General features: G+C 42.9%; 1 protein-coding gene across 15 annotated transcripts in view; it reads right to left on the reverse strand.

Moving 5' to 3' along the window:
* The window catches only part of cadpsa (Ca2+-dependent activator protein for secretion a), a 573,081-nt gene extending 565,394 nt beyond the window's left edge, over window positions 1–7,687 (reverse strand). For 8 of the 15 annotated variants that reach the window (XM_072582458.1, XM_072582456.1, XM_072582455.1 and 5 more), the window contains exon 1: window positions 7,214–7,683. In XM_072582458.1, coding sequence (XP_072438559.1) covers window positions 7,214–7,549 — 336 coding nt within the window. In that variant the 5' untranslated portion in view covers window positions 7,550–7,683. Of the gene's footprint in view, window positions 1–7,213 lie in introns of all 15 variants that reach the window. The other 7 variants (XM_072582444.1, XM_072582443.1, XM_072582445.1 and 4 more) reach the window with 4 other exon arrangements.
* Window positions 7,688–14,093: the final 6,406 nt, after the last annotated feature.

The raw sequence follows: 14,093 nt of genomic DNA on the forward strand, positions 1-14,093 counted from the left end.
AGAGAGTGTGCGAGAGAGAGCGAGAGAGTGTGCGAGAGAGAGCGAGAGAGTGTGCGAGAGAGTGAGAACAACGCAATATGAAAGGGGTACATGAACAAGGAGATTATAGATAGCAGGCCAGGACAGAGGTTAATTAGAGCTAACAGTAAGAGAGAATGGGTGAGCTGTACTGAATACATGTCTGATATTGGGCCGAGCTGTATGTGAAAATGGGTGACTGTGCTAAAACCAAACTATGTCATTACAGGACTGGTGTGGGTTGGATATAAAGCATGGAAAGAGAGAATCAGGCTCTAAAATGTATTGAACTCAATGTAGACTGCTGGAGGCTGCTGGGTCCTCAAGCTGAAAATGAGATGTCGTTCTTCCAGCTTGTGCTGAGACTTGCTGGAACAACGCAGCAGAAATGTTGGCGTGGAAGCACACTGGTGTGTTGAATTGGCAGGCAATTGGCAGCTTTTATGGACAGAGCATAGGTGCTCTGCAAAATAGTCACCCAGTCTACTCTACCCAGAGTAGAGGAGACCACATTGAACAGAATACAGGAGACTAGATTGAGTGAAGAGCAGACAAAGCATTGCTTCACCTGGAAGGTGTGTCTGGGGTTTTGGATGGTGAGGAGGAAGATGATAGACAGGTATTCCATCTTTTGCAATTTCATGGGAAGGTACTGGCCAGGTGTAGGGAGGTGGTGAGAGTGGAGAAATAGTGGACCAGGGTGTCCCAGAGGGAATGGTGCCCATGGGATGCTGACAAGGGAGAGGAGAGGAATGGGTGGCTGGTTGTTCTATCCCGTTGGAGCCTCACAATCCTTTGGATGTCAAGGCTGGTACGTGGTAAGTCATGACTGGGGAACCAAATCATTGTTGTGGGGGAAAAGGCAAGGGCTAAGGGTAGAAGTGCAGCAGATGGCCAAGTACAGCTAACGGCTCTGTCAGCTGCAGAATCCTTGGTTGAGGAAAAAAGGTGGACATTTCTCAGGCCCCCTTGCAGAAGGCAGCATTGCCAGAACAGATTAGACAGCGACGGACAAACTGGGAGAATGGGATGAAGTCCTTACAGGAAGTAGGGCATGAGGACACAAAGTTGAGCTAACTGTGGGAGTCCATGGGTTTGTACTGCATACTGGTATCCAGTTTATACCCTGTTGTCGTTCACAATGTGGCCTCCTCTACATTGGAGAGAGGAAACACAGGCTGGGTGATCATGACGTGGAGCACCTACATTTTGTCTGCAAAAATCACCAAGTTTCCAGTTGCTTGCCACTTTAACACATGACCGTGTTTCCACATGAACATTTCTGTTGTAGTAGATCTGCTGCAGGGTTCCAGTGAGGTTAAACACAAACTCAAACAACATCTCATTTTCCGCTCGGAGACCCTGTAACCTCATCATCAAGCTCAATAACTTTTGAGTCTGATTTCATCCTTCCAGTTTAACAATCCTGTTATGACATATGTTGCTTATAGCACAGTCATCCATTCCCACATACTCCTAGGTCAATTATATTATATAAGTTGCATTCAGTGCAACTCACCCACTTTCTCCTACTCTTAGCTTTTATTCTGACTTGTTTAGCTTTTCTTCTGCCCTAGCCTGCTATCTATAATCTCCTTGTTTAGCTACTTTCTTCATATCACTCTATCTCTGGGCTCCACCTCCATCTATCTGCTCACCACTCCCCTTTCTTCACACCTTCCCACTCCCCCCCCCCCCCCCCCACCACCCCAACCACCCCCAACTTTGGCTTCAATTTAAATACTACTCTTTCTTAGCTGATAGCAGTTCTGAAGAAGAGTTAATGTACTCGAAACATTAACTCTGCTTTCTCTCCACAGGTGCTCCTGGACCTGCTGTGTTTTTCTGGCAATTTGTTTTTGTTTCAGATTTCCAGCATCTGCAGTTCTTTATTTTATTTTAATGGCTGGTAACTGACATCTGAGACTCTGGGGAACTCAAGAGGAAGAAAAAGTCAATCGTGGTACTTCAGGCTGATGTTTCAGCTTTGTCTTTTGTACCAGTGCGCTGGGCTCTGTCATCATTGAGGATGGGGGATTTCTTTGGAGCAGCCTCCTCCAGCGAGTTGTTTCAACATCCACCACCATTTAAATACAGCTCTAAAAATTGTTTCTGACTACCATGGAAAGCATTTGTGAACTGTGGGCACTTGGACACACAGTTACGAGATGTAAAGTAACACCCTTAAGAAGCAAAAATGTGGGTGAGGGATCGGCAGGTCTGAGCAACATTTGCTAAGAATAGACATTTTTCAGAGCTGAACTGATACTTTTATGTGAGCACTATGTTCATAATGATCGACAGTAATTTTGACAGAAATTCCTTTGGCTTTTCCAATGTTCACAGTTATCTGCCTATTAATAAAATACCCGCCCCATTTATGATTTTTTAATTTAATGTAATCTACAGTGTCTCAATCAATTTCATGTTTCATACAAAATTTGTGGTACACCCAATTTGAGATCATACTCTGATACAATGGGTTGCATATTTTCCCTGATTCATTTATGGATGTCACAAGTTATGACATTGTGTGAATGCAGTTACACATCAAGGACATGAAGTACACTGAAATCTGTCGTTAGCACAAACTGATTAGAACCAAATGAACAGTTTACACAGTCTCCTCTAAATCATAACATTGTGCCGTTATAAAGAAAAAGAATACAACATTACAGATTTCCTCCAGCTTCAGTAATCTGTATTTATCTAATCCTGGCCTCCTTAGAATCCCCAATTCTAAAATTGCTCCACTACAGCTGGTTCTGTCTTCAGTTGCCCTGGTGCAAAACTTGAACTTTCTCCCTACACTTTGGCATTTCTCTCTCTTGCTTTCCTCCTTTTAAGACCCTTATTTACTATTTTGATGAAGCTTTGCATTCTGAAGCTTGGCATTTTGGTGACTTCATTGTCTTTGGAAATAGTCATGCCAGCGATTTACTGGGAAGATGCAAGAGATTCAGACCGGAGGATAATGGAAAGTGCATTCACGATAACTCTGGATAAACTGTTAGTTTCCAGGCTTGGATGGGAGGTTTAAGGAAAGCCACGCTTAGTAGGCAATTAAACTTTAGTATTGATTAAATTTCAGAATAAACTGGAATAGGGGTGGGGTCCACAGGATAGCAAAGTGGCAAGTCTATATGGAAACCAAGCTCATGTGATCATATTGCCAGGGAAATGGATTCAATGGGTTTTGAATTCTTAAAATGTTGAAAAACAGGGCAAAGCTTTCCCTCTAAGGAGGCAGCAAGAAGGACAAACAATTGGATGAGCTGGCCCTGGAGAAATGCTTGCCTGACCAGCAAGGTTCAATGGGCAATCTTCTCAACACAGCATCAATGAAGGGCCATCAATTGATGGCCACTTAAAGGCTTCAACTCACCACTGCCAGCAAGTGAGAGCAGTAGCTGGTTAGGCTGATCTACCTGCCAGATTAGGCGAGAGGTAGGGAGGCTCCACTGGAGCACATGTGGGGCATTGACAGGGGGCAAGAGGATGACTGCTGAGTGCCACATCCCTGCCCTTGTCTTCAATATTCCTGACCGCCACTCACTCCTCAGCTCTCACCCTGTGAGATCCAAAAAAAAACAAAAGACTTATCTTCTTACTGTTGGATTCTTTGAAGACCAGGTCTCCATGAAATAAGGTCTCAGAAGCTGCCAATGTCTTATTGGACAGCAGCTTCTAGCATGGCAGGACTTCAACATAGATGCCTATCATTGACCAACAAACTCACTAGTCTGCTCTTAACAAGCTGAGTCGAGCTTGATTCAGCAAGCTCTCTCATTGGTGGAGATGATGACTCAGTTTCTACCATACATACCTTCCCTTACACTAAAGCTGCAAAACGAAAAATCTCCGCTGCAGCCACTGTAATTACCCAAACAAATATAATGGCTCCTTGAATATATTGAGATAAGAATTATCTACTTAAAAGATTGTATTAGCAATAACCTGTACTACTTAACTGCATTTGTCAAAATAGAACAACAATAGCACTTGTAGAAGATGTTACTCCACATTTCTGAATATATTCATGATTTTTTGCTCTGCGTACTTTAAAAGTGATAGCTTCTTTAGATTACTCTTATTACTGGAGAATCAGCAATTTTGTATTCAAAGAAGTCTACTTTGTGCTAAAAAGTGATCAGAAAAATCATCTTCCATTATAAGTACATGATAAATAGTTCATCTTCCATGCAGTTTTATTACCTAACATTTAGCTGTTTGAGCCACTTCTCAAGAAAATATATCGCAGATAAACAAGGGACTATTTGTTTCAGAATTTCTACACTGCACATTGTTACTTTGCATTTTTGGAAGAACTGTGATGGATAAAAGGTACAAATATGACAAAAGTCAACATGACACAAAGTTTATACCTTGAACATCAACTGTAATTTCATGGAAGCACTTCTACACAAAGGTTGGTAGAGGTTTAAATTCTTCCAAAAACAGAAGTTGATACTAAATGAAAATTTGATAAGCAAAAAGGTATTAAATGAATATAGGCCAAAGGCAGAAATGTAGATTTAGGTCACAGATCAGTCATGATCTTATTGAATGGCAGAACAGGCTCAAGGGTTTGAATGGCCCAGTTCTGATCTTATGTTCCCTTTCCACAGTTACTGGTTGATTCAGATTGCAGCCTAAGGAATTGTTGAATTCTCCTTCTCCAAGCTGAGATTCCAACTCTTTTCATTACAAAAAGCGATACTCCAAATTCTCATTAGTTTATATTTTGTGAAAAGCTTCTTCACTATTCAAATAGCCTCATAGCTGACTTGCCAGCCATGACCCCCAACTAAAATTCCTGCTGACAGTATTTATCCCCAAGTCTGTAACAAAACTACAATGGTTTTCAATTCACCAACAGCTCAAATTTAACATTTTCTTTCAAATGTTATTTCAAAAGCCCTTCATGGCTTTTTCCTTGTCTACCTCTCTAAACTGCTCCAATTCGCTACTCCAAACTTTTGGTTCTTACGATTCTGGCTTATTTTTGTACCTACCAATCTCTACCCTGTAAGTGATGCCCATACCTTTACTGTCCAGGGCTCCACACCAGACTCTTCACCCTAAAATTTTCCCATTCTCTCAATTTCTTTTATAAAACCATTTTGGACCATCTCTCCCAATATCTCCTCAAATGGTTTGACACTTTGTTTTTTATCACTGCAATTTTTGGAAGATTATTCTCAATGTATTGAAGGCATTTCACAAACACAAAGGGTTTCTGCTGCTTACTGAGCTAAAATTCTTAATACACAAATTTTTAAAATGAAAACGAAGCAATGATTTAGCAGTGGAATATTTTGCTCATTTGTCCTTATGTTTAAGATTACAATCAAACCTCAACAATTCCTTTAAATTTCCAATAAAACATTGCAACATGAATAATTGCAGCAACTAAATAGGTTTAGGCCATTTCACTTGACGAATTCTTGCAGCATTTTGGTTGGGTGAATGGCTGGTTTGCAGTGCAGAGTGACACCAATAGCACCGGTTCAATTCCCATACCCAAGGCTACCATGAAAGTCCCTCCTTCTCAACTTCTCCCCTCACCTGAGGCATGGTTAAGCCACCACCAGTTGTCTCTCTTTAACAAGAGAGCAGAGCTGCTCTATGAAGACCGGGCCTAAGATGACTTTAGTATTGAAAGTGTGCTGCTGGAAAAGCACAGCAGGTCAGGCAGCATCCAAGGAGCAGGAGAATCGACGTTTCAAGCAAGACCCCTTCATCATAGACTATTCATTTTCTTGCTTTCTGCATGACCATTGGTATAACGAAGTCTTGAACTATCTTGTCATGCAAATCCACAAATATATTTAGAGACACATGCAAATATTACATGCATCAATGTTACTTTTTGCCCTAACAAGAGGAAATTACTTCTTGAGAATTTGAAATTTACACAGCCTTCAAATCGCAAATTTTTTATTGCTCACGTCTTTCACACTTGTATACTTTAACAGTTAAATTACTTTCTTACCTAATAATTAATCATACACTACAAAATGTGGCATGCCCAAGCAGCATCTAACATAACTGCTTACAGTTAATGCTCAGACTGAAACCAAGTGTGGAACAGTAACGTTCCTCCAGCAAGGGGAGTGTTTTCAGTCTCTCCACTTTCAGAGTTAAGGATCTAAACCAAATTGTAAAAACAAAATCGGAAGCAAATTAAAGAGATCCAGATGACAACTGTGCCAGGAGGAAGAGTAAATGCTACATGCAATGCAGAAGGGTCGTCATCCCTCAACATGGCAAACATGATCTCTGTTAGTACGGCCCATTCATGGACAGGCAAGAGGTGGCCCATAAATTAGGGAGTGCTCTTATCCGCACTTACATGTTCTTTAATTGATTACATACCAGCCTAAAGTAAATATTTCTGAGTTCAATACAATACGCGAGCTGATTTTGCAACGTATGACCAACTGACAGTGGGAGGAATAGCCATTGTCAGCGCCACTTGGCGGTGACAGTAATCAATACACGGGAATGATAACGCCCAATGTCCTAATCGGAGTGCAGGTACTCTATGATTATTTGTCTAATAGGAGAGTGTTTCTACAAAATAGCAAAATGAGCCACATTGCAAATCGATCTTGGGTTTGTTTAATGGCATGGTTTTACTCCACACGCTGGTATTTGCAGTTGGACAATGAGAAAATACGCACATCTGAGAACAAAGGACAATTCTCAGACCTTTTTCATCACGGTGCATTTGGAATTAAGTTTTTTTTTGCATCAGTGGGCAGAGTTTGACCAGCTTGCAATTTCGACAGGGGAGCCTCAAATACAAAAGCCACCGCAAAGTTGTCTTTAGCTCCCCCGCCATGATTAAAAAGTCACCTTGAACTGCTAATTATTGCCTGTATTTAAAGGGCGCAAGTGCAAGGAAGTGTCTGTGCCTGCAGACTTGGCTCCTCTGGGCGCTCTGTAACTGGACGAGGACAGCTACCGCAGTGAGAAGCGAAATAAAGCACCCAGATCGATCAAATTTCCAGCACCTCCTTCGGCAGAGCGAAGACAGCAGCAATGTCAAAAACTGCTTGCATTTTTTTTGCCATCAGCTGATTAACACGAGGTTAAAGCTGTTGCAGAGGATTTCCCCCCCCCCCCCCCCCTTGTTAACCAGAGAGTGTTGAGGCAGGATTTTATATATCGTCCTCCTTGGCTGGCTTACCTTTTGCTGCCTCCTCGCCATGTCTGTAGGCTGCTTGGCATTGAATGGGTAGGCGATGCATCTCATCACAAAGACATACAACTGAAGCTTTCTCTTTCTCTCTTCCTCTTCTTTCTGCAGCCTCTCGAGCTCCTCTTTCTCTTTCTCACTGACCACAGAGGGGCTGGGACTGGACGGCCGGATGCTACTGCTCCGGCTGCTCGGCTGCAAGCCCCCGCTGCTCTCGCTGGTCCTGCTCGGGGACAACCGACTGCCCGGGGCCGGAGCCTGCACCTCCTTGCTCTCCTCCTCGACGATCTCCTCGGATTCCTCCTCGCTAGACGACGGATCTAACATTGTGGCGCCTCACCTGCTCGCTCGCTCACTCACTCGCACTCTCCTGCACTGAATAAACCAAGAGAAATTGCAAACTGCAGGCACCGTGCGAGTAAATAGAAGAGAGAGAGGAAGCGAGCTGCCCTGTGCTTTGCACGGATTGTCAGCAGACAGGAAGCCGAGTGCTTACGTTCTTGTCATTTAACCCTGCTCTCACCGACACAAGGTATGAGGGACGTGCACAGGTCCGGGATCGAGGCTTAATTCATCCACAATCTCTCTGTCTCTGTCTGCCCGGTACTATTCGTACAATGTGATGGATGGCCAGCACTTTACACTACAGGTCTGCAGCATAGATCGAGGGCAAATATATTTATACAGGCGGTGGGGGCGGGCACCTCTGAAACCAGCAAAGATTAACAGCTTGAGATTCTGATTCAACTCTCAATATTGTTCCAGCTTTTCACTCGCACTGTACTGGGGGGGGGGGGGGGGAAGGGGCGTGGTGACCACCCTTTCATCACCATTGGATTCAAAGTGTTGAACTGAGTCAGTAAGATCCACTCGTTCCACGAGAGAAAAGGAAAGGTTCACTGAGATTGTCGAAGTTGCATCCCCCGCTTTTACTTAAACCGCATTTATGCATATGATAAGGTTCAAAAGGAAGCAAAAACATAAACTCAAGGTGGTTTCCTAGTTCTTAAGAATAATATTCATTTGCGTTTTAGAAAGAAAAAGTCCACGATTTTGCCAGCAGACTGAAACTGGATTGTGTGGGTCCGGTCATTCGCAGAAATAAAATGCCCAAGAATAAGTTGTTTCAGGGTGACCATATGACCCCAAAATCCACTCCATTTGCCAGAGCTCACAGGAGATTTTTCTTTGAATGTCATCTGAGATACTAGCTTTGTAAACCATCCAGCTCATCAAAGACCAATTTTCCACCTTCCTTCTCAACCATCACCTGTTTTCTGAATGTATTTAAGTTCGGGAGGTATTCCACAGGTTTTGCAACGGAACTGTTAAAGGTTTCACATTTTATTTTTTTAAAACACCAACATTTTGAGTGAACGCTCGCTCTCAAAGCAGATCTCAGCGGAATTCCACCGCCTGCGCCCCCTGCTGCGGACCAATGATAAGACAGGAAATGTAAAGGATTTGAGAGACCCATTCATAAAACGTAAAATCGGGTTTTCGGAGCTTGTTAAGCTTGTTTCAACGTATTCTCGAAGTTTTGCATATTTTACAGGTGTCGGCATGATTTTCGGGCTGACAGGAGGAGAATAAATGGAGCAGGGAGTTACATGGCCTGACCCAGTTTTCCACAATCGCTCCTGATTCATGACGTTCGCTCACAAGTGTTCAGATGGCTTTATTTCAGAGGGCAGGAATTTAAGGACCAGATCTTGAGGTCAGCCCTGAGGTGATGACTGCTGAACAACAAGAAGGCTGACTGCACCAAAAACAGACGTCCACTCTTGGTAATCTACAGGAAGTGTCCATAACCCACATCTTTCAAAACAAGATCACTTCGAGACCGCATAGACTACGTTTTAGTGACCTCTAGGATGTCCTGTCTGTTAGAGCCATGCTCAGTGCTGTTTGTCAGGCAGACCATGGTGTCATGCAACATGGAAACAAACCCAACTATCCAAGACCAAACTAAACTGGTCCCACCTGCCAGCATTTGGCCCATATCCATCCAAACTTTTCCTGTTCATGTACTTATCCAAATGTATTTTAAACATTGTACCTATGTACCTGCTTCCACCACTTCCTCTTGCAGTTCATTCCACACACTAACCACACAGTAAAAAAGTTGCCCCCACATTCTTGCTAAATTGTTCTCCTCTCACCTTGATAATATATCCCCTAGTTTTGACCACTGTCTTATTCACTCAGAGCTGCACCTCCATTTCAAATCTAACTCTAGGAAACAACTCAGCAAAGAAATTGCTAATCTCAGATTGCAGAGATAGGTATCAAGCAAGTTTAAAGACCAGACTGAACACACCAACCTCACTGCTCATTCCATGCCAGACAAGTTCTGGAAATATGTCAAAGATGCAATACTGCCTGCTTCTGAAGTAATCAGATCCAGCACAAAGAAGAACAGAGTCTAGTTTGATGGAAATAGTGAGGAAATCTATAAGCTGCCGGCAATAAAGAGGTCAGATCATTAAGTTCATCGGGCTCAGTCGACCAGCCAAGAAAGAGAAAAAATAGCAGACTGCCAAATATCCAGTGTTCTTCAAGGTCATCGGAGGAATATCCAAAATGACTGGTGAATCATACTTGCAGAAAAATATACTCAACTGTATGCTGATTCTGGTAACATAAGAAATTTTTATGAGGCACTAAATTCTATCAATGGACCAGCATATGAAACCCAAAACCCCATGAAGAGCACGAATGGCCAGGCACTGCACACCGACAAGGGTCAGTTTGGATCACTGGCCTTTGAACTCAGGATGAAGTGTGTAACCTCCATAAACCAGAGAAAGATGAATGAATCCACAAAGTTGATAGAATTACACTTGAAGCCCATGAAGTGTGGTGGCCTTGCCCTTGATACCAAGCTTCCTAAGATTTTCAGTGCTGACAGAGAGCTGGGCAAGATTTCACAGGACTGTTATGGTGCCATTTTCATCATTTTGTACAAAAAAATGGAGAAAAATCATAATGATCCAACTACCATGGAATCCTCACCCTTTCTATTGCTGGCCAGAATAATCTGAACAGATTTGTGCCTGCCATTGCAGAGGAAATGTTCACAGAAAATCAGTGCACTTTCACAACAAGCAGAGGTACCACAAAAGAATAGTGTTTCTTGATTAATTTAGGAGTGAGAACAATTTCTCTCTATCCAGTCTGATCAGAGCTGCATGATTTTGAAAAGTTAATTCAAATCTCCTCTTAGTCTTCTCCTCTCCAAGGAAAGCAGTCCCAATTTCTCCAGATGTTCTTTATAACTGAAGTGTCTCATCTCCAGAACCATTTTTTGTAAACCTCTTCTGCACACTCTCCAATGCATTCACATCCTTCTAAAAGTGTGGCACCCAGAACTGTATAATACTCCAATGTAATTTTAATTGAAATGTGATTAATGTTGGACAGAATCCCGCCCCCACCCCCCAAGCTGGAAATGTTGCTGGTACAGACTCCAGCATATATGTTACTTAAGGCATTCAAGTCTTTTCTTCCTAGTGCAAAACCTATGTGGGAAATTCTGATGAAAATTAGGTTTCTTGACAGGGTTTATTAGCTGTTTTCTAAGTGGCACTTCAGTGAAGATTGACAGCTGCTTACCTTTATAACGGCTAGGATCTTTGCACTGAATAATATTATTGCTGCCACCAATACAGATGTCATAGTGATTGCAAAACCTATGAAATTTGAGTGCAGATTTTAGTCCGGTAAAGTGGTTCAATGACAGGTGCAGAAATGCAGTACAAGAGTTTGCAGAAGGACAGTACTATCAGTAAGGCACAGCAAATCACTCAGACATATTCCAGAATGTCCATGCCTGAATGCAAGGACGAACATTAATGCTGCACTTTCTGAAACAGTAAGACACCCGGTGATTATGGCAAGGACTGAATGACATCACCGATTATAAAGCGAGACAGTGCAAGACAGCAGACAATGACACATCCCTCCCAGATCATTTCAACGCCTTCTATGCTCACTTTGAGCAGAATTTTGGTGGAAAGGTAACACCTATTCCAACAAGTCCTGATGAACCTATCCCAACAGTCACTGCATCAGAGGTCAGATCAGTTTTCCTTCGTGTGAATCCAAGGAAAGTGATGGCACCAGACGGAGTACCAGGCTGTGGACTCAGAGCATGCACAGGTCAACTGGCAGAGGTCTTCTCGGACATCTTCAACCTCTCCCTGCAGTAAGCCACTGTGCCTGCCTGTTTCAAGAGGCCAACATCATCTTTGTGCCTAAGAAGGCTCATGCAGCATATCTTAATGACTACCACCCAGTGGCCATGACTTTGAGGGGTCATGAAGTGTTTTGAAAGGCTGGTCATAGCATTGATCAACTCCAGCTTCCCCACTACTCTTGACCCACTCCAATTTGCCTACCAGACCAACAGATCCACGTCAGATGCCATATCAATTACCCTTCACTCCTCCCGAGAACATCTTGACACCAAGAACAGCTACGTAAGAATCCTATTCACTGGCTACAGTTCAGCCTTCAACACTATTATCCCCTCGAGACTGATTACTAAATTTAGTGATCTCGTACTAAGCCCCACTCTCTGCAACTGGATCCTCAGTTTCCTGACCCACAGGCCACAATCAGTGAAGATTGGGGACAATATTTCATCCTCACTAACACTCAACACTGGAGCCCCCAGGGGTGCGTACTCAGCCCCCTTCTGTATTCACTGTAAACCCATGACTGCGTCGCCAAATACCAGACTAATGCCATTTACAAGTTGGCTGATGACACCCCCATAGTCGGTCGAACCTCAGAAGACAACAAAACAGACTACAGATGGGAGGTGGAAGACCTAGAAAAATGGTGCACTGAGAATAACCTAGCTCTCAATGCTGGCAAAACCAAGGAACTCATTATTGACATTCGGCGGGATGTTACTCATGCACCCCCTACACATTAACAACACAGAGGTGGAACAAGTAGAGAGTGTCAAGCTCCTGGGAGTGGCCATCAACAACAAGCTTTCTTGGACTCTTCCTGTGGACGCACTGGTTACAAAAGCCCAACAACATCTCTTCTTCCTCAGGCAGCTGAGAAAATTTGGCATGACGGCAAATACCCTCGCCAACTTTTATAGGTGCACCCTCAAGAGCGTTCTGCCTGGATGTATCACTACCTGGTACGGCAACTGTACCATTCAAGATCGGACACGGTTACAGAGAGTGGTGAACTTGGCCCGGACAATCACAAAGGCCAACCTCCCAGCTATAGAATCCACCTACCAGGCCCGCTGTCAAGGAAAGGCTGCCAGGATTCTCAACGATCCATCCCACCCTGGCAATGTTTTTCTACAACCTCTACCATCAGGAGAAGTTACAGAAGCCTGAACACACACACCAGCTGGTTTCGAAACAGTTTCTACCCTACTGTTGTTAGAATACTGAATGGACTCACAAACCCTTAGCATTCGCTTGTACCCATGGTTTTGTTTTGACGCTGTTTACCTATCATCTACTTACCTATGCTATTTAACTCTGTGATCTGCCTGTATTGCTCCCAAGACAAAGCTTTTCACTGTGCCTTGGTACACGTGACTGACAATAAATTCAATTCAATTCAATTCGATTCGATTCGATTCGGCTGTGCAATTAGATACATGTCCATTTGACATAGTCAGTCCATGGGATGAGAAGGTGAAGCTGGAGGCAAATAACTTATCCCCAAGGTAATTTCCAATGTGAAGGTATTAAGCAATATGGAACAAAGGCAGGTACGTAGAGTTAAGGATCAGATTGACCACTGTTGAGCTAAATAGTGAAATAGACTTGAACCATTAATTGGCCGATTCCTGTTCCATTCAAAGTTTTAATTAAAAGGGGGAGCACAGAGGCTACAGCCTGACAGACTACAGAAATTTCAGAGAAGTTTTGAATAATGAAGACAAGATAGTAAAGTATCATGGAGAATTTCTGTGTGGAATATTAGTTCATAATTTTAACAGCTGGTCACGTATCACCTTTTTCTTTTGAAAAAAGACACTTAGCTAAACAAAGAATGCTGTCTTAAAAGTTAAAAATCACATAACACCAGGTTATAGTCCAACAGGTTTATTTGGAAGCACTAGCTTTCAGAGCGCTGCTCCTTTACCAGGTGGTTGCTGAGTATAAGATTGTAAGACACAAAATGTATAGCAAAAGCTTACAGTGTGATGTAACTGAAATTATATATTGAAAAAGACCTGGATTGTTTGTTAAGTCTCTCATCGTTTAGAATGACCATGTTGGTTTCAGTTCTTTCATATGTAGGTCACAAAACCTTTTTAAAAGTTACATTCTCAAGTGAACTTTAACAATTGGTGTCATGTCGGCCCAGATAATGCATTGAAGGTGTGAGCTGTCCTGTGTGAGACTGTCTGTGCTAAGATGGTCAGACTGATTCTAATCTAAAAGACGGATTTACGTAATCTTACATGGATTCTTGCAGTTTTTGAGCAAAGTAAAATGTAATTCTGCAAGTACAAATTCACCCCACAAACTTATATGTGTATGTGTGCATGTGTGTGCACGTGTGTGTAGGGGGCGTGATGTCATTAGTGTCTGTGAGAGTGTGTGTATATGTGTGTGAATGTGAGTGTAAAGGGGTTTTAAGTCTGTGAGGGTGTGTGTGTGAGTGTGAGAGAGTGTGTGTGTGTGAGCATATGAGAGAGGGTCTATTTGAGTGTATGGGTCTGCAGGAGTGTGTGTGTTTGTTTGTGTATGTGTACGTGTGTGTGTGTGTGTGTGTGACATGAACCCAAGGTCCTGGTTGAGGCCATCCCCAGGGGTACACAACTTAGCTATCAGCCTCTGCTCGTCCACTTTTCATTGTTGCCTGTCCTGCAGTCCGCCTT

The sequence above is a fragment of the Chiloscyllium punctatum genome, chromosome 12 (genome assembly GCF_047496795.1).
Source record: "Chiloscyllium punctatum isolate Juve2018m chromosome 12, sChiPun1.3, whole genome shotgun sequence".
Classification (NCBI taxonomy): domain Eukaryota; kingdom Metazoa; phylum Chordata; class Chondrichthyes; order Orectolobiformes; family Hemiscylliidae; genus Chiloscyllium; species Chiloscyllium punctatum.